At 34.9% G+C, this 27,303-nt stretch overlaps 1 protein-coding gene across 10 annotated transcripts in view; it reads right to left on the reverse strand.

Moving 5' to 3' along the window:
• CNKSR2 (connector enhancer of kinase suppressor of Ras 2) overlaps positions 1-27,303 on the reverse strand; it is a 333,138-nt gene that overhangs the window by 177,724 nt on the left and 128,111 nt on the right. For all 10 annotated transcript variants that reach the window (XM_078146630.1, XM_078146627.1, XM_078146628.1 and 7 more), the window contains exon 5: positions 10,686-10,727. In XM_078146630.1, the coding sequence (XP_078002756.1) occupies positions 10,686-10,727 (42 nt within the window). The remainder of the gene's footprint in view (positions 1-10,685; positions 10,728-27,303) is intronic.

Here is a 27,303-nt window from a genome sequence, read left to right on the forward strand (position 1 = left end):
GAAAAATACTATAGCATTTATGCTATTTATGTAAGTGTTATTTATTTTACTGAGAGGATATTTTATAGCTGGTGAATGAAATGATAGAAGTGGATTTCTATCCATATGATAGATATAGATCGATTTCTACCCATATCTATCCATATGATAGAAAGTAAAATGTGAATGCATGAGCTATGGGAAACGGGCATGTAGATATTTACACATAACCATGTCTATTTAAATAAATAGCAATAGCTAAAGAAGGGAATGTTGAGTATGCCAAAAAAAGGGTACTCCAGACTTTTTAATAAATCAAATTCTGTGGATCTCTCCTTTAGCCTTATTACATTCTAGTTTGTATCAGGCTTATTTATATAGATGTAGCACCTACCCCATTGGATTGGAAACTCTTTAGGGCAGGGACTATATTGTTTATAATTAGAAACATAGCTATGTTTGTATCTCTATATGAAATATAGCTATCAAATGTACATGCAAGCACAGCAACATACATGCGATACATATCCCATAAACAATGTTATGCATGCATATATGTGTTGTAAGGATCACATGAGATAATAATTGTAAAGTTCTTAGCACAATGCCTTAGCTATTAGCCAACTACTATTGTTGTAGTAATTGTTATATAGCCACCTTATAAAAAGGTTCTTTTGATGTTTCAATAAATCTAACTCTAGAGATGGGGTCTGAGATGGAGCAGCCAGATACTACTAAATTATACACACAGAAAAGTTGCTATTGCATACCCTAAGCTCTTATAACATGTAATCAACCATGATAGCTTACATTTATATAGCATTTTAAGGTTTACAGAGTGCTTTGCACATGTATCTCTTATTTAATCCTTACAACAACCCTGAGATGTTACAAATGAGCTTAACAAAAATGACAATGTTGATAATATTTAATAATAAATACAACTTGTTTGGTTCATTGATTAAAAGATTTTCAGTGAAAAGGAAAAAAAAGAAATAATGTAGAAATTGTAGCAAAACACCAATTTAAAGAAATTCTAATGATTTGGAGAATTTTATTTTATTTAAAAACTGCTAAATCTGCATTTTTATGTGAGATTATATACTTTAGGTGACACACAGAGTATAATTATGGCAGGGCCTTTTAATAATTAGAGCAATTTGGAATGCCACTCATGCTGGGACTGTGTTCCCTCCTTACTTCTGTCTCTTAGAATTCCTAGGTCTTTCAACACCCAGCTCAAGTACCACCTTTCATGATCTCTCAGGCTTCTAGTGACTCCCACTTTCTAGCCTCTGGCTAAATTACTTTGTGTTTATTTTTTATGTATTTTCTATAGCTGTACACATATATGTGTGTATATATGTGTGTGTGTCTATATGTGTGTATACATATACATGTAGACATGTGTGTGTGTGTGTGTGTGTCTGTGTGTCTGTGTGTGTGTGTGTGTGTGTCCCTCTATAGAACCTAAGCCCTTTGAGGGCTGGAACTCTTACACAGAGGCTTTGTATCTCTAGTATTTAGCATATTGCCTTGCTCAGAGTAGGTGTTTAATAAATGCTTGTTTATTGATTTAGTACCATTGTGTAGCTGAGATGGGGCATTTCAACTCAGGAATGACTAGAGGGAGATGGTGGTATTGTGGAAGGATTCTGTGGTAAAAAAGAGCAACAATGCCAAAGTAAGTAGGCAACTCTGGACCATAGGATTCTTGTAGGTGAAAGTAATCCCTTGATCCAAGTGGTCAATGCACTGAGATCTAAGCTGAAGGAAGAATATAACTGGACAATCCCTGTTCTTCAACTTGACAGACAGCATTCAAAAGAAGAATGGCAGAGAGTGTGTGGGTGAATAACATCATTTGTCAGACTGTGGTTTCTAAAGGTGACTAAGAAATTGATCAAACATAGAAAATGAGTATTGTTGGAGCAGTTTCAATGTTACTTTGTGATTAGCTCAGACTAAGTATTTCACATTCATTAAATGGCATTAATTAGTGTTATTTGTTGTTCATTATTGTCATTTCAGTAATGTCCAACTCTTTGTAACCTCATTTGATTTTTTTTGGGGGGGCAATTGGGGTTAAGTGACCTGCCCAGGGTCACATAGCTAGTAAGTGTCAAGTGATTGGTCTGAGGCCAGATTTGAACTCAGGTCCTCCTGACTTCAGGGTCGGTGCTCTATCCATTGTGCCACCTAGTTGCCCTGATTTGATGTTTTTGTGACAAAGACACTGGAGTGATTTGCCATTTCCTTATCCAGCTCATTTTATGATGAGAAAACTGAGGCAAACAGGGTAAAATGACTTGCCCAAGGTCACACAGGTAGGAAGTGTCTGAGGCCTGATTTGAACTTGGGAAGATGAGTCATCCAGCACTCTAACCACTGCACCACCTAGCTGCCCCCAATTAGTGTTCCTGGGTTAACAGATAATAGGAGTCTTATTTTAAAAATGATTTCTAATTTATGTTATTTCTGTTCATCTTGCTCATTCTAAACGTGAGAAGCACTGTGGCTTCTCAGACCTGAGTTGAGGTAAAAAAACCTAAGGGCTGAGGTAAAATTTTGAATGACTAATTAAAATTGGATTTTAAAGGAAAAATAAAAGTGATAGTGACTATGCATATGTGGGTATAAGTAATAAGCACTGTGGCACTCACCTCTTTTAGATCAAAAAATTCACCTTGGGCTGGGTAAATCTTTACTTTCTCACTATTAGTGAGTGATACAAATTAAACTTGAAGTTTGAAGGGGACATAGTTAAACTAAAAGATTCTTGCAAGCCACTTATTTGTAACTGTGAGCAGAATATGAGTTAATAATGCATTGCCATTGTGAAATAGAACAGTGGCATAAAAGACATCATAACAAATATCATGACCTATCAGGGCCTGAGAATATTCTTTCCGTTATAATCTGCTTTAGTCATATTCTCATTAGTAAGTCATGACCAACTTTAGTCATAAAAGGCTATGGAAATAAAAGTCCAACAAAGAGCTACAAAGGTGTTTCAGAGGAAAATATCAAAGGAAAAACATTTGGGACTTGGGGTTGTTTAGTTTGGATAAGAGAACATGCAAGTATGATTTGATTAAAGTCTTCAAATACATAAAAAGGTTTTTGTTTTGTCTTGTTTTGTTTTAAAAACCAAAATAAAGATTCTAGAGCTTACCCAGAATGAGATTAGAAGTATAGAAATGGTAAAGTTAAGGGACTCTAAGAAGATGATTATTAATTCAATTGATGTTCAGTCCAGCTATGGCAGTAAATTAAGTTAGAAAGGAGAGCAGGGATTGGGAAAATATGGAGGGGCTGAGAGAACCAGAGCTCATAAAAACAAAGGATAGAGTAGAGTCACTGGGAGTGAGGGAGCAGCAGCAGAAGAAAGTTGCCAGTCTGGAGTGAAATTTTAAAATTCAGAGATTTGAAAGTAATATAGCTTCAGGTGATAGTGAAGCCTAAGATGTCTAGTCATCTTAGGCTGGCTGAAGTAACTTAGAAATGAAATTCAATTTAGTCTACAATTGAGTCTCTGAGCTAAATCAGGATTTTGACTTGGGAACATTTAATCAGCAGTTTATCTTTTCAGTATGTCAAAGTAACAGAAGTACATTTCTTAAAAATATATCATTTTACTCAGAGCTTTTAGATTAAACTTACCCCTAATTAATATTAGATTCAAAGAGCATGAGTTGGAAAAAATCTCAGAGATCATCAAGCCCTGAAATCCTCATTTTTCAGCTCATTGAGACCACAGACACTAAGTGACTTGTCCAATACAGCTTCTACCTCTATTTTACCCCAAACGAAAAGTCTTTAATGAAAAGTTATTTTTTTCTAGAGAAAAAGAAATAAACTAAGAGATCTGTGGACATATCTTTCAAGTTTAAAATTCTGTGACCTTCATTTGAAATTCAATAATGTCCCTTTACTCTATCAATCCAAAGCAGCCCTTTCTCATAATACAAAAACTATAGCAGAGTACCTGGCACATCCAGGTGCTTAATAAATGCTTGTCCAGTGACTGATAGACTGATACCAGTACATCACTTAGGTTGTTCATCTCATACTTTTCATTCTTGTCACATGGCTGACTTACATATTTTTCTGCATATATATTCTTAATAATGTCTTTTATGCCACTTCTTATATCTAACTCACTGAAATCATTTATGGGCTTTCACCTGCATGGGTACTCTCCAGAATACCATTAATTAAAACCACCTTATCTTAGGTGATTCCTATTCATGCCTTTTCATATATTTCTCACAAATGATCCATCACACATGCCAGAGGCCTTTATCTAAGACATTTAACATACATGGCTACTAGGGCAGAATTCAGGTCATCAATTTGTTATCTTTTGCTATTTTCATTAAATGGACCACACAAAACTCATCATTACTAATATGCTGAAGATAACTTATATGATCCATGCATCTTTCCATTGCCTTTTAGATCAATGACAATTTTGATTCTTCCAAGATTGTAGTTTTCCATGATTCACATATAACACCACTATGAAACCATTAGTATTAAGACAAGGAAATTTCATGGAATCAAGTAGGTCAGGATCATTAAAAATGGAGTTTTCCAAAGAGAAGCTGGCTCAACCTTATTTAATTCTGGACCAATCCAGCTCATTATTCTTCTATGCTACATTTCCAAGCTGCATATATCCTGATGTATTAATGAAGTGGTATGACCATGAAGTGGCATGTCATCCAGACAACGATAATTTTCATTTACTTTTTATTTCTGGTGTGGATGACTAAGCTAGTCTCTTTTGGTAATAATGGATTCTTTCTTTCTTTTTTTTTGCCTTTTTTTTGCTTTTTGTTGAGGCACTTGAGGTTAAGTGACTTGCCAAGGGTCACACATCTAATAAGTGTCAAGTGACTGAGGCCAGCCTTGAACTCTTCCTGACTCCAGGGCCAGAGCTCTATCCACTGCACCACCTGGCTGCCCCTTGATAATGGATTTCAATGAAGAAGCATTATAATAGTCTATAGCTCATTAGAATGAGTACAACGTTGACCTCAAATGAGAACACCTAGAGATTCATGCCACCAATAGGCATGAATCCCTCTTCTATTTGCAGGACATCCTTCAAGATACTAGCAGGAACTTTTAGTGAAATCATATACATTTAACATTTTGCACCATCACGTAAAGACATACTCTGAGTTCTCATCATGGAGAGAAGATGTCACTTAGGTCCTAAAGAGCTATAACAGTAGAATGCATACTTTGACAGATCCTACCAAGAGGTAAAAGCTTCAAGTATGGCTCCACAATGAACTATATTCCTGTTTTCTAAATAATGCTCTCTCCTGGTATGGGGAGGGTCATCAGTAGAAGACTGGCCACTGAGTGAAAAATTAAAATCGAAAAGTGTACACACAACTTGTTTGTGACTCATGAAGCAGTCTACTTAGGCAGAGAGAGGTTGCAATCTGTATCAGTGGAATGAGTACTCATACCAATGTAATAATGGATTCTCCAAAATGAGCCACGCGATTGTCTCTTATAGACCACACTTGGAGTCCTGTATCCAGTAATGGTCACCTTTTAAGGACATTGACAAACTGGGCTAATTTAGAGCAAGCTTTCTTAATCTGTCATTCACGATTTTAAAATTATATTTGGAAAACCGTATTTCAATATAATCTGTTTCCTTTATAATCCTATGCATGTTATTTATTGCATTTAAAAGCATTATTCTGAGAAGAGGTTCACAGGCTTCACCTTACTGTCAAAGGAGTACATGACACAAAAATGTTTAAAAACTGATGGTCTAGAGTATAGGGCCCAAAAGACCGAGGAGACTGAGAACAATACCACCAGAAGACTAGCTGAAAGAACTGGGCTAATGCTTAAAGGAAAAAAAAAAGATTTGTATATTATGATGACATATAAGGATAGGAGGGATATGGTATATAAGGACATTTAAGGGACATTGTCACATGGAAGAAGGATTGCATTTCCCCCAATTTTAATCACATGAGAGCCAGGAGAAACAAGACTTTTGCTGTTGGAGTTTAAGAGATTAGATATCACTGCACTGCCCATGAAGAATGCACTGTTCCTTAGCGAATGCTAAGCTAGAGGCAGGCTTTCACAGGAATATAAAGTGTCCTCCTTGGTCCCAGAGGGAAGAAATAGGATAAGTGGTGGAAAATTACAGGGAGGCAGATTTTAAGCTACTGGAAATATCCAATCTAACAATTAAAGCTGTCCAAAAATATAATGGGCTGCCTCTGTGGGGTTAATGACAAGCTTATCACTGGAGGTCCTCATGCTCATTGGGGATGATATAAATAGGATTTATGATTTGGTTAAAATAGGAGTTGGATGAAATGACATTTGAGTTCTCATTTTAACAAATATTTCCTGAGGAAAAACCATCCCATTTTTCTCCCTTTAAACTTCCCCTCCCACCTTCATCTCTGATCTACCCAGAATTTAGCTTACTGATCACTGAAATTACTGGGTCAAAGATAACAAGATGGACAAACTTTTTCAGCTTTGCACATTAATCAGAATGAAAAGTGGACTTTCATAGTATGTTATTGATCATATTCAAATATTAAATATTTAAAGCTATTCAGTGTTTCATTCTAAGCCAATTATACAAACTCTAGTTTTATTTGTTCTTTTATTTATTTTTTGTTAAAAAAAAGGGGGGGAAAGGCTATCATTATCAGGATTGATATTAATAAAATAATTAAAAAACTGAAGGGCAACAGGATGCAAAATTCCATCCAGAGTATTTTTAGAAGAACAATAATATAAACAAAATTAATTACTTTAGTAAAATATAAAAACAGAAAGACAGAATGGGAATTGAATTGTGCAAACATGTCCCATCTGGATTTAATTTTAATTCATCAATTTATTTAAGTTGTGGGATATTATATTTTTTCACATATTGGACTCAATTTAAACCATTACACACCAATCCTCTAGCACTTTAAAATAAAAACAGGCCTTGGTTTTCTCCACAAGGCTTATATTTTGTTAACTTCATGAAGATAGGACTTATGTCTTATATTTCTTCTGTTTCTCACAATGTGCAAGGACTACTTACATGAAAAAGATTCTTCCAATTCTGCCATACGACAGTGAAATGTTTACCCCCCCCCAAAAATTGTGCTAGAATAAAAATTTTCTGCAGAGTAAAACTCCATATGTTTCTGTGGTCCCAAAGATTTCATTTTTATGAGCTGTTTATGCTTCTCATGTTGATATTTGAATATGTAGTATTATTTTGCATTTATTAATCTACCACAGACATCACCATCATATAAAAGACTGTACAATTAGAGTGACTGGAATGAATTATTTTTGAGGAGTTGGAACTTCCTGGCATTTCATAAATGAAAAAGCATCTTGCCAGATTCCATTACTAATATCACTAGAAGAGAGATATGGATGTCTCTTTGGTGTATTGATGAGGGATAAAGTCTTATCTATTTCCCCCAGTTCTCCATTCAGAATCTTTATTGAGCAATAGAAACAAGAACACATCATTTCTTCCAATGTTTGTTTAGGCAGGAATCCATAAGCTTTTAGAATGAAGTGAATTGCTGAAATAAATACATTGCTCTCTTTCTCCAATGAATCCAAAGTTGTGTGTGGGTGGAGGGTCAAAACTACAATTGGGAGCATAACATAGCAAAGAGGAATTCGCTTAGGTCTTGTAAATGACTTGTGCTGTGAAAACAAGAGTCATTTTAATACTGTTTTGCCTCATTAAATAGCCTTTAAAAACTGGAGCAACAAATGAGTTGAATTATGTAATAGACTATTATATTATCATTCACGGACTATGAAGTCATGTCACTAACCGAATTTACTAAGATTAACTAACATTGAGATGTCTTAAATAGTTAGGTACTGTATTTGCTTAGTCTGGCTGATGCTACTAAATTCACATCATAAGATTTAAAGCTGACCAGTCTAAATTAATCCCCAAGACCTACCAATGTGAAGCTACATACATATCAGCTATCCATTCACCCTTGTTTTCTTTTGATAAAGTCAGACTGCCTTGTAGTGAACTACAAGGGTTAATAACTCTAAATACAAAGGTTATATTTCCCCACTAACCCTTGTAAGAGGAAAAAGAAAGATTGTTGAATTGTAATTACATGCTATTTTGTGTCATGAAACCTCATCTTTCTGTTATAGAAATGGATAGAACCGCTATTTCAAGAATTTTTATGTTAATAGAAATTGAACCGCAAGAGGGGAGCATGATGTCTTAGATAAAAACTTGGTCTGGTAGTCAGGAATACCTGGGTTAAAACTCATTCTCTGACACATCCTTGCTGTGAGACTCTGGCCAAATCAGGTAACTTTTTAGTATTCCAGGCAAGTCTATAAGACCGGAATTAGCAGAGAATATACTGGGAGATAAATTCTCTGAGGAAATCACAAGCCCAGTTAAAAAAAAAAAGCATAAAGGACTTCCATCTATCATTATCCTTTATAGTATAGTTTTGAGTAATAATAATAATAATATACCAATTTGGAAAGCATGAATTTTATAAAGTTTTCTGGTAACAGCACAATGACAAAGGAAGTATTATATTGTTTACAACATTTTAATTCATGATTTGTTTTAAAGCCCCTCTTAGCAAAGGTATTATCTTAAGTGCCAAGGATACACAAGATTTTTTTTTTTTAAAAAAAGAGAGATAGTCCCTGTCCCTAAGGGGCTTACTTTTTTTTTTGGCTAGGCAATGGGGTTAAGTGACTTGCCCAGGGTCGCACAGCTAGTAAGTGTTAAGTGTCTGAGTCCAGATTTGAACTCAGGTCTTCCTAACTCCAGGGCCAGTGCTCTATCCACTGTGCCACCTAGCTGCCCCCCAGGAGCTTACCTTCTATTGGAATAGAGGCAAGGAGAGAATAATGCATGCATTGATAAATATAATTCAAAGTAAGGGGTAATCAGAACATATGGGATTATAGATTTAGATCTGGAAGATACCTTAGAAATTATTGGATCTGGCCTCATACATAAAGGTTAGTTAACTTGCCTAGGGTCACACAGCTAAATGAGAGATGTAAAGAAAGCGCTCTGTGAAAATTTGACAGAGAAAACACTTTAATCTTAGGGGACTTGGGAAAGATCTTCGGAGAGGTTAGCCCCCGTGCTAAGCCTTGAAAGAAGATAAGGATTCCAAAAGGCAGAGATGGAAGTAATGGCTCCTGCCATGGGGAATGACCTATATGAAGGTGGGGGAAGATAACATGTTGAATTTTTGAAATGCCTAGTACTCTCAAATGTGGACTGCAAGAAGAGAAATATTAATCAATTATAGAACTAGCAAAGTAAAATATATGAACTGCCTATTTTAACAATAACAATGTTTACCTAGTTTTCACAATCCTTAGTCACACTGTGTGGTAAGATGAACTGTGTATTTATCATTCAAGGACCTGTCTAGGAAAGTTCAAACAGTGGCTTATCAGCCAGGTGGCCATGGGGTGATAAATTTGTCAGTGCAGCAACATCTCAAGAACATTCAACTATATCACAAATGCCCTCTGTATCTAGGATCTACACTAACAAAATCTCAGATTGCTGATATATCCATCATATTCATGTCTAGCACATATGATAGAATAGTAGGTATTTAATTTGGTCTCAGATTTTAAAGAGCAGCTCTGAGAAACCTTAGTCTTTCTCTTCTATTGCCCATCAAGGACGTACTTTCAATTATTGTTATACCTATCAAACAAGAAAATATATATAAGATTGTACAAGATTTTTTTTTGAAAAACAAAACCTAAAAATAAACTAGATTGAAATCTCATGTTGGAGACAATATATTTCTCTAGGTACGGAGGTGGTGATACCCTTACATGCAGTGTACTTTTGCACATTTGTGGCTATATTAGGTCTACTGAGTACCATTCCCAATGGTTGCAGTTACTTTGGTAATTAAATTAAATCAAGTTAAATTGGTAAAGAAGGGTCTTTTAAAAGAAAACAAACAAACAAAAGAGGGCAAAAATGACTGTCATCTAGTGAGATGACAAATACACAGTTCTGAAATGTTATTTCATTACTATTCTAAAGGAAACAGACCTAGAAAGCACTTAAAATCAGAAGCCCATCTTTGAATGGACAATTTAAGAAAACAAGCCTGGCCCATCATCTCACCAGTGGGAGAATTTATGTTATCAGGACAAAGTAAAAGAATTTGGCTAATGGAAAATTTTCAGTGCTACCTATTCCCAGCTCTTCAAGTGAAAACAGTCCTCAGGAATTATTTAACATCTTTCCACTTGGTTATTCATTGCATCTTATAGAGGAAACTTTAGTCATATGTCTAAGTTAGGCATTTTAATTTTCTGTTTTTTTCCCCAACTAGACATATTATTCATATTAGGTCTTTGTAACACACTTTTTGTAATTTAAAAAGTCCTGGGGGTGGTGGATGAAATGAAGAAAAAGGGCATGTATTTAGAGTGAATTTGGGTGAGAGTAGAAGAGTGTTTTCTCCAGGTCATAGTGTAGTGTGATACAATATGTATTAATTCTCTGTAGCATCCATTATAAGGAATATAATTTGTTGACCTTGTCCATAGATTCTGAGATGACATATCATTTGTGGGGTCTGCAGTCTTAAACCTATTTATTCTATTAAAAAATGAAATATGATCTAATGAAGAATTATAAGTATACTTACCACGTGAAGAATTTTGTTTTCTGTTTCATATACTGTGCAGTCCTGGGGAAAAAGAAACAAACAGCAAGTTAAAAAATCCTACGTCACTTAAAATTTTTTGTGATGTCTCATGGCATTTCAATTGGAGAGAATCTTAAAAAACACAACTCAAAAAGTGTGGGGAAAGATTCTGTGTAACCATTTGCCCTCCAAGTATTAACACCTCCAAAAATTTGCCAGTGACAAGTACATTTTGTGGTCAAACCCCATCTAGAATATTGTATACAGTTCTGGGTATATTCTTCAGGGAAGGTTTATGTGAATCACATTTTTAAGAGGGCATGGATGATCTGGGTAATATTCAGAGGACAATTAGGACTGTGAAGGATGTCATGATCAAACCATGTGGGGATCAGACTACTAAGGAAGTAGGAGTAGGGAGGATGTTTAACCTTGAGTAGAGAAGACTCAGGCTGGGGTGTGGTAGTTGTCCTCAATTGTTTGTGGTTGTCATGTAAAAGAGGGATTATATTTACTTCACTCAGTCCCATGCAGGAAGCAGAATTAGCAGAATTGGGTGATGGGAATTGTAATCAAGTATAACGTAAGGAAAAGTTTCTTAGCAATTAGACCAGTGCAATAATGGAGCAGACTGCTATGAGAGGTAGGGGGTTGCTTTTGCTAGAGTTCTTCAAGGAGAGTTTACGTGACCACTTGTGGTGTATACTGTAGCAAAGATTCTCACACAGTTGGTTATTCGGTCCATCTCAACTCTGATTTGTCAAGTAAATAGGGACCATGAATACAGTGACAAAGCATAGACAGTGCTTAGCACAATGCCTGGCACATAGTAAGCACTGAATAAATGTTTATTAAATTGAACTGAATGTACAGTAACACTCCTTTTCAGAGATGACTGTAAATAACCTACACTCAACTGAAGGGTTGTGAAACTACTATTAACTGAAAAAATGACGATGAGTTATCTGGCACAAAGTTGACACAATGATAGTTTATGGAATGAAGGAATGAGATATCCAAGTACTTTGGGTCCTTCAAGTTTTAATTCAGAGACTATTTACCTTATTTTACACCAACCTTCTGCCCCTATGACTTGGTTACATTACCCCAGGAGACTAAGTTCACCAAACCAGGTGGTGAGAGCAGGTGGATATGAAGGAAGATGCATCTAAAGCTAAACACCAAGGAATATGGTTTGAATAACCAGAGTGTCAGAGTAACTTTTTAAGGTATAGGGGGAATAATAGAAGCCTGATGACTTTAATCCATGATATTGTGTTGCAATTATACATTTTATTTTAATTTGAGCTTTAAGTTGAAATGCCAAAATTAAAATGACTCTCATACTTAGGAATGGCATTTTATAATATTCTTGAAACAGTAATCTTAATAGGGACTGGGCCTATAGTTTCATTTATGTTGACAGTTCTCAGAGAAGGAAACATCCTTTATTAATATAAGCTGGTACTTTCTCTACATCTTAGAGTCTTATAGAATTGACTTGCCCAGGGTCACACAGCTAGTGTGGGTCAGAGATAGGGCTTAAATCCAGGCCCTAACTTCAAAGCCAGCTCTCTATCCACTTTACGTATTGCTTATTTATTACTAATAGCCTATCAAAAATGTTTCCAATAAATGAGTTCAAGAGATCTGTTGCATTTTTAAGTGTAATTTTATTATGACAAGCTATTTTTCCCCAAAACTATAAGTTTATGAAGAATTTTAATAGGAAATGGGATTATTATAAAGAAATTTAGCTTAAATAAAGCTTTTTACATGTATAATAATGCTATATAAAGAGAGGTACACCTTTATTATTCAGAGATGTCTTTTAACACAATTCAAACTTAAACGTTCTATTGAATTTGTAACTAGAAACACCCTGGAATTATTCCTGAAAAAATATATCTTCAGTAACTCAAGCAGGCCTTTACATTTCCCAGAAACATTCATTTTAATACCCTGATATGGTCTTTAGTGATGCAACCTTGCATAGTAGGTAGAAATGGCCTTAGAGTCAGAAAGAACTGGATTTAACTTCTGCCTTAGCATGACTCATACTGACTGTGTGATCTTAGGCAAATCCCTTAATCTCTCAGTGTCTCAGGAAACTCTCTAAGACTTTTTGTAGGAAGGTGCTAATCACCATTAGCATTGATAGAAGTTTCCTATACAAATGAAATTATGGGGCCATCTCTATCAGCTCCCTTCCCTGAAAAAGAAACCAATCTTGTAACAAAATAAAAGAGTTAAGCAAAAATACCCTTCACTGGGACTTCATCTGACAATGGATACCACATCTTGCATTAGTATCTACCCCTGCCCCAAGGAAAACAGCATATTTCATTATGTGATCTCTGGAACCATTGTTAGCATTTTAATTACTAAGAGTTCAGCTTCCTTTTAATAATATTTTGATTTACACTTATTTACTTACACAATTTACACATTGATGACAACTCTTTTCTATTTTATGATAAAACAATTTTTCTTCCAAAACTTCAACTAACTTCACTTTAATGCTCTGAATGTCATACCTTGAACCATTTATTGCGAGCTTCTAATTATGTAATCTTTCCTCCATAAGAAATTCTATTTTAGTAATCTGTCTTTTCTTTCCCCAATTCATCCACTACACAACTGTCAAAACATGGATCTTGACCATTCTTTCCTTGCCCAAACACACAAACACATACAGACATGCATACACAAATGCACACACGTACACACACACACACACACACACACACACACTAACTTCAATGGATTATGATTTTATACAGAATCTTTAGCTTAGCTTTTAAGGTGCTTGATAATTTAGCTTCAACCTTTCTCTGTAGTATTACCTCACATCATTTCTCTCACACCCCTTCAATTCCAGCCAAACTGGACTGTAAGCTATTCTCTATACCAAACCATTCTCCATGCTTGTGCATGAGTGGTCCCCCATGTCAGCTGTTTTCTCTCTTTTATCCTATGGAATCCTAAGCTAAATGGTTCTCAAGCTACTTTTGCTCACAGTATATCATTCCTTACCATAAGGAATCATAGCATACCAAATGGTTAAATTGGTAGCATGAGAGCCACGAGAGTCAGGAGACTCACCAGTGGACAATTTCCCTTCAATAAGAGCAGCCATTATGTTGAGTTCTTCATGAGTTCAAGCCCTGACCAGTTTTGAGGTTAATGAATGTGTTTAATGACACATATATGTAATAGATATTTGTTTATTTTGTCAATATTATACTTACCATACCATGTATGCTGGGTAAGTAAAAGATATATTAAAATTATTTCTAAGTGTTCTTTTATCTGCAGTTCCAAACTCCAAAGTACAACTAGAGAAGTTCATGGCACATTATTTAGCTATTTCTTTTAAGGGACAACTCTAGTGTTTCCTCTAGAAGGCCTTTCTGATCTTCATATATTCATAAAATTTTCTTCATATTGAAATTGCTGTGTTTATTTTCATTCATGTACAACATGTTCATGTATATGTTCATGTACAGCACAGGTATTGGAGGGATTTTTCGCACATTAATGAGATCACAGATGTATTTGAACATTTGAGTATTCTGAGCATATGTTGTATTCCCATCCTCCACTCAGTAGAATGTAAGCTCCTTGAGGGAAAGGATAGTTGCAATTTTTGGCTTTTATGTTCCCAGTACCTACTATAATGCTTTATATTGAATAAGTATTGAATTACTGCATTGGATTGAATATTTCTATACAGTTTCATTATCTCTGAATGAGTTATGTACCCATTTCTTTTTAGTTGAACAAAATCATAATTCTCAAAAGGTAAGGCATTACTAATAAAATAACCAGCATTACTGTATACTAAAGACTGAAAAGTCTTTCTTTGCCTACTCTTTTTCTCCATCATTTTCCATGAAATTCTTTTCCAAACCACACAATACACTTCCAAGTCACTGAATTAGTTAGAAAGCAGATTATATATAGAAGTTTTTTTTTTCCTTTTAAGAACTTTTTTTCTTTTTCAGCAAAGTATTCAGAGAAACTGCCACCCACTGCCTAGCTACTCCCACACAAGATCATAATCAGATATCCTCGCTGTGAAACAATGACATTATTACTTTGCTCACCAGAATAGACAAAAAATTTTCTTCCTACATGTTAACACTCTGTATTCCTTATTTTTCAATGCATGGATTTTATGTAAGCTTGGTGTACCTGAGGTATATATCATTCAGTGTAAGTAAAATTTCTTAAGAATATGTGCATAGAGTCATAACTTCAGCAGATAGGATGATAGCATAGCACAAAAAGCAAGTTATGCCTTTTGTATTGTAAAGGAAAGTTTTTATCTCTGGGGTGTTAGATACTGCTATGTCTCATGTAACTATAATTCTAAATTCAGCTTCAGAATATTTATTTTAAGTTGTTAACAAGAACAGCCTTTTAAAAGAAAATAAACATAATAAAATAATTTTACCAAGAATGTATATTTTAAAGTGATCATTGTAGAGTTTAAAAGAATTAAATTCTAGAAATTTTACCGAGTTTTAATCATGTTAAAGGTCTTCTTTACAATGGTCCACAACATTATAAGTTTCTTATTATAGTGCCCTCACTTGTATTAAATCCCACAATCACAAATAAATGATATGGGCAAGATCAGAGTTCTGAGTTCTTGGTGTCCAATTTTGTGTTTATTTGTTATTTAACAAGAGAGAAGATAGAATATTCCAGAGCAGATAGAAAGCCACACTCAGTATTTCCCTAAGCATCAAATTATGCATAGCAGATAATTAGAAAGAAGAGTAAATCAAGTTTCATTTTGGTTTTGAGGACAAAATGATTTATTCATAAATTCATATATACTTCTACAGAATTCTTTTCATTATTAGTTAAAACTGTATCTTATACATAAATCATATATGTATACACATACACACATAAATAATTCTATACTTTATTTTCTCCTAGAAAAGGGGAAAATCTTCACTGTTTTGGGGAAAAGATTGGAAAAAAATTGACCCTGTAACCATTCATTGTTAGTCCCTTTACCTCCCATCTCTGGTTCCTACAGTCACACGACATATTATACTGCTTGGTGACATCTGACAAAATCACTATCCCTAGTCATGTCCTATTACAATACATACCTTAATGATCTAGAGGAAAATACTGCAGTCAATCTGCTAGGTACAAAGAAAAAGGAATCATTCAACAAAAATTTCAGATGTTGCTTATTCCCAGTATCGCAGCCAGAAGCTTCCCTGTGAGTCACCAGTGAAGAGCAAATTCTAGTCTATTATTACACCCACAGTCTCACATCAGAATGACAAACCAAACCTCCACATTTGCCAATATCAGGAAAATGGCCAAGAGAGAAGGTTCAATCATACATTGCATAGGTGCTTAGGGCAGAAAATGTTCTGGCAAGGGCTTCCAAGGCCCTGAACTAAATTTGGATGCATCAAATATGGTTGGCTATTTGTCCTGAAGGACATAGATAAATGATTAAGGTGAATAAACATGATACTCCACTTATTAGTAACACTGAGGCATGGCTATTAAGTTCTCAGTTCACCATTATCTTGAGGCCCTTGGGGTACTAATCAGATGCATTTTCATCTAATGTATTCTACTTTACAGGCATCTGGTACAACTGTCACCCTTTTGACAGTCTCAAGTGCTCACAAACCTGTAGGTATTTTTCCTTCCTTTTGGCATCTGCTATGGCAAGACAAGATTTTTTGTAGAAATAAAAGTATAAGTAATTTATGTAGGACTTCATAAAGTTTCATTTGTTAAATGGGACTATAACTAGGAAAAGGGAAAGAAAAGACCTTGACCAGGTTCAAAGAATCGTAGAATTGGAAAGAATCTCTAAGGCTACCAACTCTCATTTTACAGTTGAAGCACTGTGTCTCAAAAAGGCAACATAACTTGCCAAATTATTATGAACTAGGACTAGGACCATGCCTCCTCAAGGGTTTGCTCTATTAAGTTTTTCCCTTCCTTTTATCTCTAGTACCCTCAAATGGTAACTTGTGCAGAGTAGATGTTTAATAAACATTTGATAAATTAAAATGAAACTAATCTACACCTACTTTACTGTGCATCCTTATATAATTCAAACAAAAGCTATGAGAGAACTATCAGTGCCTTATGGGGTAGGGATTATCACCTTTTAATCTTTGCATTCTCAGCACCAAGGACAGTGCCATGCACTTGGCTGTTTAATAAACAGTGATTAATTGACTACTTAGTGCAGAACTCTGAGTGAGGCTTTAGTGGGGGGCATGACTTTCTCATTCAGTAGGAAACTCCACCTAGACATAGTGCATTAAAGATAATTAGCAGAACTCTGGGTCAATTAGGTCAATGGTTCTCAAACTTTTTGGTCTGAGGACCCTTTTACATTCATAGAAAATTATTGAGGACCACAATAAGCTTTTATTAATCTGGTTTTATCTATTAATAATTGCCACATTCGAAGTTAAAACTTAGTGTCATTATGAAAGTGGTTTTGACTTCATGGACCCCCTGAAAGGGTCTGGGCAACTCCCAGTGATCCCTATTTTGAGAACTGATGAATTATGTATTAGAATGTTTTGTTGGGGCAGCTAGGTGGCACAGTGGATAGAGCATCAGCCCTGAAGTCAGGAGTACCTGAGTTCAAATCTGACCTCAGACCAAACACCTGGGCAAGTCACTTAACCCCAATTGCCTTAAAAAAAAAAGAATGTTTTGTTGTACTATTGCTTTTGAAAGCAAATCCACATCCTTACTGTAACAACATTTCTTTATTTTTCCTTATACCTCCATCCTTAATTCTATAGTACATGGAAACTCGGTATACTCTCTCCAATTTCTTAAGGAAACTCCTCTATTGATTAGCTTTGTGATGTTGTGCTACTCATTTAACTTCTCTGAACTTGTTTCTCCAACTATGATGAGAGAGGACACAATCAGACAAGGATAATCAATCAACTAATTTATCTATCAATAGCTATTAAGTACCTACAGTGTGCCAGGCCTGTGCTAGGTACTAGATACTAAGAATGAAATAATCCATATACACAATGAGTTTACATTCTAATGCATGGATTCTTAATCAGAAGTCCATAAGCTCCCAACAAATCTATGGATAGATTTCAGTGAGTCCATGAAATTAGATAAGAAGGGGAGAATGGAAAAGAGTAATCATTTATATAGCACCTACTATGTGCCAGGCACTTCACTAAGTGCTTTTTACAAATATGTCATGTGATCCTCACAATAACCCTAGGAAATAGGTGATATTATTATCTCTATTTTACAGTTGAAAAAATGAGGCAAATGGAGGTTAAGTGATATGCCCAAAGTCATGCAGTAAATATCTGAGGCTAGATTTAATTTAGGTCATCCCGACTCCAAAGCCGGTGCTGTATCTGTAGCAGCACTAGCTGCCAGGGGGAAAAACATGTCTTTCTTTCATTATAATTGTTTTCCAACATAATTTTTTATATTTTATACACATTGCCTGGTATAAGAAGCACATAATAAATGCTTGTTGACATGATTCATTTTATGACTTAAAAGCATTTTTTCCCTGAGTTGTCAGGCTTCACCTGACATGGACCTCAAATGGATGCCATGACCCCAAAAAGTTAAGAATTCTAATTCTAAAGGAAGATTTCAATTTAGCATAGTTGTCCTAACTCACCTCTGTCAAGGGGATCTTCTCTACAGGGTTATTTTTGGTGCTTAGAGAACTGGAATGATTTGCTTTTACTCAAATCGATAACTTGCTGAAGATAACAATGTTTTAGGTGCAAAATGCCACATGCATTTACCCAAAGCTTCATAAACTTTTCCCATCAAAGTACCTTTCCATAAACAAAATTGCAAAGTGGAAATCTTTTAAAAAATTAATGTGAAAATGTACAGTTCTACCAAATTATTAAGATACATTTTTTTGGATGCTAGTTTCAGTAAATTCCAAAGTTTGATCCTCTCTTATTTTTCCTACGAACATCCAAGTTCAAGGCTCTAATCTTTTGTATGAAATGAAAACCTAGAACATCACTAATGCTTTTAGTAATATCAGCAGCAGGTAGAGAGGAGAAAATTTAGATTTCAGGGCCTCAAAGGTAAAGTGATATCACATCTGTGAAGCATTAATTAACCCTGAACTATTTAAAAGTATATTGGTTTTAATAAATTGGACAATGCCTTTCTGAAGGAATGAGTTAATTACCATGTAAGTGCAAGGAAGAATAGGAAAGGAGCTTTCAATACAAACAAAGCAAGAAGTTGAGCCTGATTTGCTTTGGGAGGCTCTTCTGGTACTACCTGGTGCCTTACTCTTTCACTGAACTGATTCACCTATTTGTTCTTGGTGAAGTAAAAATAACAAATAGCACTTATAGAGTACCTCAATGTTTACAAAGGTTGTAATAGGCATGATCTCATGTGAGCCTCACAACACTCCATTCAAAGTATAGCAATCATTAGTTCTCCTCTTTTTCACATAATGAAGTGGAGGTTCACTGAGATTTAGGGACATGCCAATGATCACATAACTAATATGGGTGAGAGCCAGGATTTGAATCAACATCATCTTGTCTTCCTCCAGCACTCTTCCACTTGGCTACACAGAGTTCTTGTTTCAGGAGAGAAGTAAAGGTAGCACAACTGGTCAGACTCAGTTACCGTTTTATGTCTGACTCTTTGTACTGGAACCTTATACTTTCTGATGAGTGTGGTTGGTCTAGAAACTTTGGCCTCTGACAGACTGAGCACAGTAATCTGTAGACTGTATAGGGTTCTGAGGTCAGTACTCAGATTGACCAACTCATGCTGCAAAGGCCATGAGGAGATGTTAAGAGAAGAGAAAAATATTGGGATTTTTTCTTTTAAATCTGCTTACTATCAAGGTAGAACAGAGTTGATATCAGGAGATCTGTAAACTTGGATGGGAAAAAATAAACACATTTTTATTTTCCACTAACCTCCAACTAAAATTTAGCATTTCTTTAAATTATGAATTAAATGAAATATTATTCTGAGAAAGGGGCCCATAGACTTCATCAGATTGCCAAAGAGGTCCATGAAACATAAAATGTTAAGAAGTCTCAAGGTAGAAGGTACATGCAATTCATTACCACTTTACATTTTTGTCATCTTTAACAATGATTTGCATCACCATCAGTGAGCCAAATGAAAATTTCAGTATTTACAAATAAACTGACAGATATGTTCTTATGTAGAAAAGTTGTTTTATTGTGCTTAATATTGAAAGCAACACTCCAGTATAGTTTTTCCCAAATATGAAGGTCCTTAATTACGTTGCAATGACACCTTGCAGAAATATAAGTTTGAAGTTTTTTCAGCTATGTGATTAAGAGAAGACTAGGAACTCCCTGCCTCATGTCTTCTATTGAATTTGAAATTCCATAGTTTTCTCATTGACTAAATACCAACAAGTAGATCAACATATGAAGCCTAAAGAGCTATTAACTACCTTGAATACTTTGTATTGATTTTTTAGTTTTCAATTGCACAGGAAACTTGGATTACATTTATTTTCATTCCTTACAGAGAAAATAAAAACTTCTGGGGCTATAATTTGTGAAATAGAGAATGCCTTATTTTAGACATTAACATTTACATACTTTTAGATTTTATTTTTAATCTGAACTTCACAAACACCAAACAAAATGAGCATTTCCATATACACACAATAGAACACAACAATAGAACACAATAAAACACAGTAGAAAGAGGATTATACATGACATGGTGAAACACTATTACATGCACATTATTTTTTTCTTTTAAAATATTAAATAAATTCAACATATAACTTTCAAAGTTTTCCTGCTTATCTGCAATTCTTTTTGGCCTTCCTTCTGTTATCTTCTGTGCATTGAAAAATTAGTTCAATGATCCTTTTTTATTTCTTTTCTTTTCTTTTGGGATAGACTACGCCCAGCCCCCCTCCTAACCACATCCCAACTGAAAAAAAAAACCACTTGTGACATACATTAATATATATTCAAGAAAGACAAATTCCCACATTGGCCATGTGTGAATCTTGATTCCATCACCTCTGTCTCAGGAGGTGGGTAGCATGCTTCATCATCAATCCTTTGGAACCATAGCTGATCATTGCACTGATCACAGTTCTTAAATCTTTCAAAGTAGTTTTTCTTTACAATGTTGTTGTTACTGAATATATTGTTCTTCAGGTTCTGCTTACTTCACTCTGCTTTCAGTTCACACAAGCATTCTCAGGTTTTTCTGATATGCTCCCTTTTGCATTTCTTATGTTGCAATAATATTCCGTTACATTCATATATCATAATTTGTTCAGCCATTTCCAAATGATGGTCATCCCCTTAGTTTCGAGAGAGTCGCTATAATGAAAAAGAGCTACTATAAATATTTTGCAAATATGGGTCTTTTTTCTCTTTGTTTCAACTTTTTAGGGTACAGCCCCTTTAGTGGTATCTCTGGGTCAAAAGTTATGCATAGTTTGTGACTTTTGGCGTAAAGTTCCAAATTGCTTTTTGGAATAGAGCAATCCACACCTTCATAAATGGTGCATTAATGTAACTTTTTAAAAAAAAGAACTTTCAACAGTTGTCATGTCCATTTTTGGTCATATTTGCTGAACTGATGGGATTAATATGGAATGGCAGAGATGCCTTAATTTGCATTTCTCTGATTATTACTGATTTGAAGCATTTTTATCAGATACTTGCTGATACACTGGATTCCTTCCTTATAAAACTGCTCATTCATATCCTTTGATCTATTGAAAAACAGGCCCTATTCAAATAATTTGGATCTGCTCACTATATATCTTAGATATAAGATTTTATCAGAGAAACTTGTAGCAAAACTTTTTTCTCTATCAATGGTTTCCCTTCCAATTTTAACTGCATTGGTTTCAGTTTTGTAAAATCTTTAAAATTTTTACACAAGCAAAATTATGCATTTTTATCTTCTATGATCTTTTAATGATATTCTGAGCTTCTTGAAAGGTAGTTTAAGTGTGTGTTTTAAAAAATTAATCTCTATTTTCTTAGCCTAGATATTTGGAACACAAGAACTTATTTATTGCTCTATGATCTATAATCTTCTCCTTTGGCCACAATTATAACTGAATTGAACTGTATAGCCTATACAACAATGATTGGTAATTGAGGAGACAATACGGATTTCATACAGATAAATTCTTTGGATTTCACATACAGAATGAAGATTCTCAGCTTTCACATGGTCAGAGCTTCCTACTCTAAAGACGTCTAATAAATCTACTTGGGCTGAATAATAGGATCATAGATTTAGAACTGGAAGAGATCTTTGACCTCCCCAAGGTCAAATAAACAATGAGAGGCAGAGCCAGAATTGAACCCATATTCTCTAAGAGCCATTGATCTCTTTATACCATGGAAATTCTAAGTCTATGAGAGGAAGAAGAATTGGAAAGTATGCTTGCCTTGTAAACACAGTCAACTATAGGGTTAATATAGGACTTATTTATCTGTTTTTACACCAAGTAAACCACAAATTAAATAAAATAAATTAAAAAAAGAATTAACTCAAGATTGACTTCATAGCTGTCAAAAAGTCACACTGTAGGACAAATGAGGAATAAATTTCTAGATTAACCAGAAAGTTCTTGGGCCTACGTGTCTTGGTCTATTTCTTCTACTTAGAATGCAGTCTCTTGGTCAAAAGGAACCATCTCATTTTAATAACTATGCATAAGATTTCATCATTTAATGAGACAGCGGTTAATAGCATATCTTCCAATAAATTCAAAACTTGAGAAGGAAATTATGCTACTTTAAGTCTAAGTCAGTACCCAAAAAGAGAATCATAGGTTTAGAAACATGCTTATGGGCCATTTACTTTGACCTGTTGCCTTTAGATAGTAGTTAACCTGGACCACCTATTTGTTTATCCTTTAAAAAACATGCATTCAGGAAAATAATTCCTTTGGCCTCTACTTTCAGAGTCAGCAAGCTGTCATTGTTATTTCTCACCTGCTATTTTAAAAATCTTTCTTTCTGCAGTTGAGGGTTATTGCCACTTTTGTAGAATAGTGAGTTGAGTTCCGTCTGGATTTAGTGTCAGGAAGATCTGGATTCAAATTCTGTATCATATGCTTACAAGCTGTGTGACCCTGAACACGTCACTTAATCTCTCCATTTCCTCAACTATAAAATGGGGACAACAACAGTATCTACTTCATAAGGTTGTTGTGAAGACTAATTATGATAAGTTATACAAAGTACTTTGCAAACCTTAAAGGGCTATATACATGTGAGCTATTATCATTTTATTTATATTAAATAGAAGTAGAGTTGTTGTTTCTCAGTCTCTTTACTCTATTTCAGCAATGCTTTTTCCCCTTCTAAGTCACCAGTTTGTTTCATTCTACACTTACCCTACTTGTGTCTATCAGGCCAATTCCTTTAATAAGGACTGGACTTGACATCTATTTTTCTGAGCCTCAATTTCTTCATTTGTAAAAGGAGAAGATTGTTCTTGATAACTAAAGAAATATTTAGGCCTAAGTCTCATGCTCTAAGGCCTGTTACAACTAGAAAATTTGAGGTCCTTAGTGCCTTTTCTCATACATTGCACTGCTTAATTGGTCTCTTTGGCATCCTCAAGTTTCTGATATTTTACCTATGGTTCCAAGCCCCCCAAATTGGCATTCAAACTCAAACAAAGGTCTACTTCAGGCAGTGTCTAGTGGAAAGATTAGTGCTATGCTTCCTATATATTTAATCTGTCAACTCAAGAATCCAATGGCTTTTTTTCATAGCACTACATCAAAATTTATACTTCATTTGTGGTTTATTATTAAGTTTGGATAGTTTCCTCCTATGCTTGGGCAGATTTTCATTCTGCAGATATTTTTCCTTTTGATTCACCTATATGACAGAGCCCACATTTGACCCTTCAGTTCAGTACCATCCCTTCCAATTTTTCTTGTTCCTCTTGTATTAGTGTCTACATGACCTACACATCTGTACCTTTGACTGGGCTTCCTAAGCTTATTGTCTTATATGATGATACCTGCTCCCTGTATTACTGCCCGTGGAACTGAATTGAGTCAATGATAGCTTCAAAAGAAGGCAGAAAGCTAAAATTTCCTATGAGCTGACATCACCTTAGCATCTTCTTACTTCGTTGGACCTTCACTTTAATTTACAGTTTTGAATTCTGAAGATTGGTGACTCTTTATCTCTTAGCCCTTCCTCTGATACTGACTATTCACATTGCAAATTCTCTATTGCTTGTTAACTCAATTCTTCCTCTACTGGTTTTGACCTTGGATGTTGTGTTTATTATGTAATTTAGCGTTGCCTAATTATACTGGTTTCAGTTAAAACACTGGACATCAGCCTCAGCAGTTGTCAGGCCATGTTCTTCCTCCTGTCCTTATTTAACTGTATTGAATTTTGTCCAAATTCTGTTTTTGTTCATGACTAGGACTGTTCAAAGATAATATATAGGACCTGATTCTGAACCCCAATTCTGTGAAACTGCATTTATTATACCCCTACATACTAACAATGAGCTGCGGACTATTAAAGATGCTGAAAATGTTCATCAGTCTTGTTTTTTCATGCAAGGACAAGGCATGGAAAGAATATTGGATTTGCAATCAGAGTATCTATGTTTGAAAACCATCTCTGCTCAACTGTCTGATCTTAGGCAAATTATTAGTTTCTCTAGGTGTCAGTTTTGACATATGTAAAATGTAAAGGAGGGGTTCAACTAGGTGATTTCTAAGGTTCCTTCCCACTCTATGCTTGATAATATATTAATTTCTGGTGAACCATAACTAATAAAAATTTCAATTTTATATTCACTGCCTTATGGGTGTACTGCCAGAGTTTTAAATGCTTCTTTGTTTTATATGCAAGGTTTGTTTTCAAATCTTCCTTGAATTTTAGGCATTCCAGGTAATCCAAAGTTGGACTAAGGAACTTGGGATGAAACTGGGGTATTCAGGACCAAAACTGGACCAAAACTGGGACAAACTAGATATAACACTTCTCAGTATAAAAATCTTATAATTAAATATACCCATTGAAAGTACTAAGAAAGACAGTTCTGTTTCTTACTAATTAATTTCTATTTAGTTAGTTCCCTTTAATTTAGATTCTTTAGAAACCAATGCTTTAATCAAAATCATATCATAGTGATAATGAACCTCCCTATAAAACACAAGAACTATAAATTGGGTGCGATGAACTGAAGCTCTAGGGCTCTAGTCTTTAAATGAAACCCATACAATTCAGGAGGGTCTCTGAAATAGAGACAACTTCGTTGAGGAGCTCTAAATATGAGAGTGAATGAGTTTGTATATTTATTTGCATTAAAAAAAAGACTTAAGATACAGACATTCTTAATTACAATGGCACAAACATTGTTTTAGAGCAAGTTCTTAATTTTAGGCTTACAAACTTTTTTTTTAATTGATAACTATCTTTCAATGTTAGTGGCTTCCTTCATAATTCTATGTATCTTATTTTGTACATTTTAAAACACTGCTTTGAGGAAGGGTCTGTAAACTTCACTAGACTCTCAAAGGGATTCATTATACCAAAAATACTCACTAATAACTTCTTTCTAGAGATACACAAAAATAAGAAAATTCATTGATATTAACAAAAAAAAATCTAGCACAGTCGTCCTTAATCTTCAATCCATGACCATTTTCTCCTTCTTCAATATTCTGGTAACTAAATTTCAATATGATTTTTTTCCATTGTTGTCCTAAATATTTTATATTATATATTTAAAAACTTCATTCTGTGAAGGGGGGGGCATAATCCATAGCTTCACCAGACTGCCAGAGCAATTTATGACACGCCTGAAGGTTAAGCACCCTTCTTCTAGAGATTCCCATTTACTAACTCACTTTGTGAATGCTAGCTTTGCACTAACAAACATGATTACTATTTACAATAAAATATTATTAATAATAATGAGGGTGCCTGACATTTATATAATACTCTAAGGTTTACAAAGTGGGTACTAAGAAGTACATGTAGACGCTACAGATATTACTATCTCCATTTTGTATATGTCTTGCCTATGATCATGAAGCGCATGGTTGTAATAAGAGTCAGAGGAAGGATTTGAATCCAGATCTCTCTTGTCTATAAGTTCAACACACTTGTCAGGAGGGTCACATTTTATGATTATAGTGAAAAAAAAAACCTCTGGTGGAGAAACCATAGTAAAATTAATGCAGATGTAGATTGTAGCAAGTCAGTATTTCTAGCATTAAGAAATCCAGAATTAATATTTGATCATTTTGGCTTCTGTAACACTGCACTGGCTCTCAGGTAAACACTTCATCAGGGAGCTGGTGTCCTTCTTATAAATGTGGATACTGAATACATTTATTTTTTACAAAGACGTCTTTAAAACCCAGATCACCTGATGAATTACCTCAGAAATCCTCCTAAAATCCCCTTGAGGTTTTAGTAAAACCAGCTCCATGGTATCAGAACTACAATCAGTTAAAGAATGTGAAACAGTGATTTAGGCACATTTATTAAGATAGTCAATGTTGGGACAGTAGCTGTATTTCTTTTACCACATTTTCCTCCTAAGAAAAGCTCTACTTACTTCAGTAAGTCACCTTTTGTTGTTCAGTTTTTCATTCATGTCTGACTCTTCATGACTCCATGGACCATAATTTGCCTCTGTCTTCTCATTAGCCTTCTACCTGTAACTTCCAGAGGCCCTATGTCTATATCTATAATGGCCTTGCATGTTCATATTCCTTGTCAAAATATTTTAACAATTTTTCCTTTGAGCATCAGAATAACTCTGCCGAACAACTTAGTCGGAACAGGCACCATTATGCTCATTTTACAGATATGGAAAATGAGAAACAAAATGTTAAGAAACCATTTGGAGTTTATGTGCTCATAGATCTAGGAGAGACATTAGAGGTCATCTCATCTCCCATTTTAGAGGTGAGCAAACTGACTCAGTGAGTTATCCAAGTTTATAATCACAGAGGTATAAAGTGTCACAGGTGAGATCTGAACATAGATTCTCTGACTCTGAAGCCTGTGATCTTTCCATTGCACCAAGCTACTTTCCTTGGTCCCCTTGACTTCAGGGTCGGTGCTCTATCCACTGTGCCACCTAGCTGCCCCCACACTTTTTTAAAGAAACAAGTCAGATGCATCATGGTACAGCCCGAAGAAAACTAAACTTAGATACAAGATTGACCTGGGCCCAACATCCACTTTGGACACTTACTAGTTTTGTGATCATGGGCAGGTTATTTTTTTGTTCTGAGCCTTAGGTTCTTTACCTCTAAAATGGCAGAATAGAGCCTGTTTCCATGTTAGAGATATTATATAGATCAAATGAAAAGAGAAATGAACAAACTTTACCATGTATATCAGTTGTTATTATTATAATACAGACAATGAACGAACCTTATAGCAAGTTGTATCTCAGAAGTCAACCTAGTTGTCTCATTAGTCAAATGTTACCACGCTTTTTGACTAAGAAAATGATTATTGTTGTTGTTTGGTCATTTCAGTTGTGTCCAAATCTTTGTGACCCCATTTGGGAATTTTCTTGGCAAAGATAATGGAGT

Source organism: Phascolarctos cinereus, unplaced genomic scaffold (assembly GCF_003287225.1).
Source record: "Phascolarctos cinereus isolate Bilbo 61053 unplaced genomic scaffold, phaCin_HiC Scaffold_726;HRSCAF=1367, whole genome shotgun sequence".
Lineage (NCBI taxonomy): Eukaryota > Metazoa > Chordata > Mammalia > Diprotodontia > Phascolarctidae > Phascolarctos > Phascolarctos cinereus.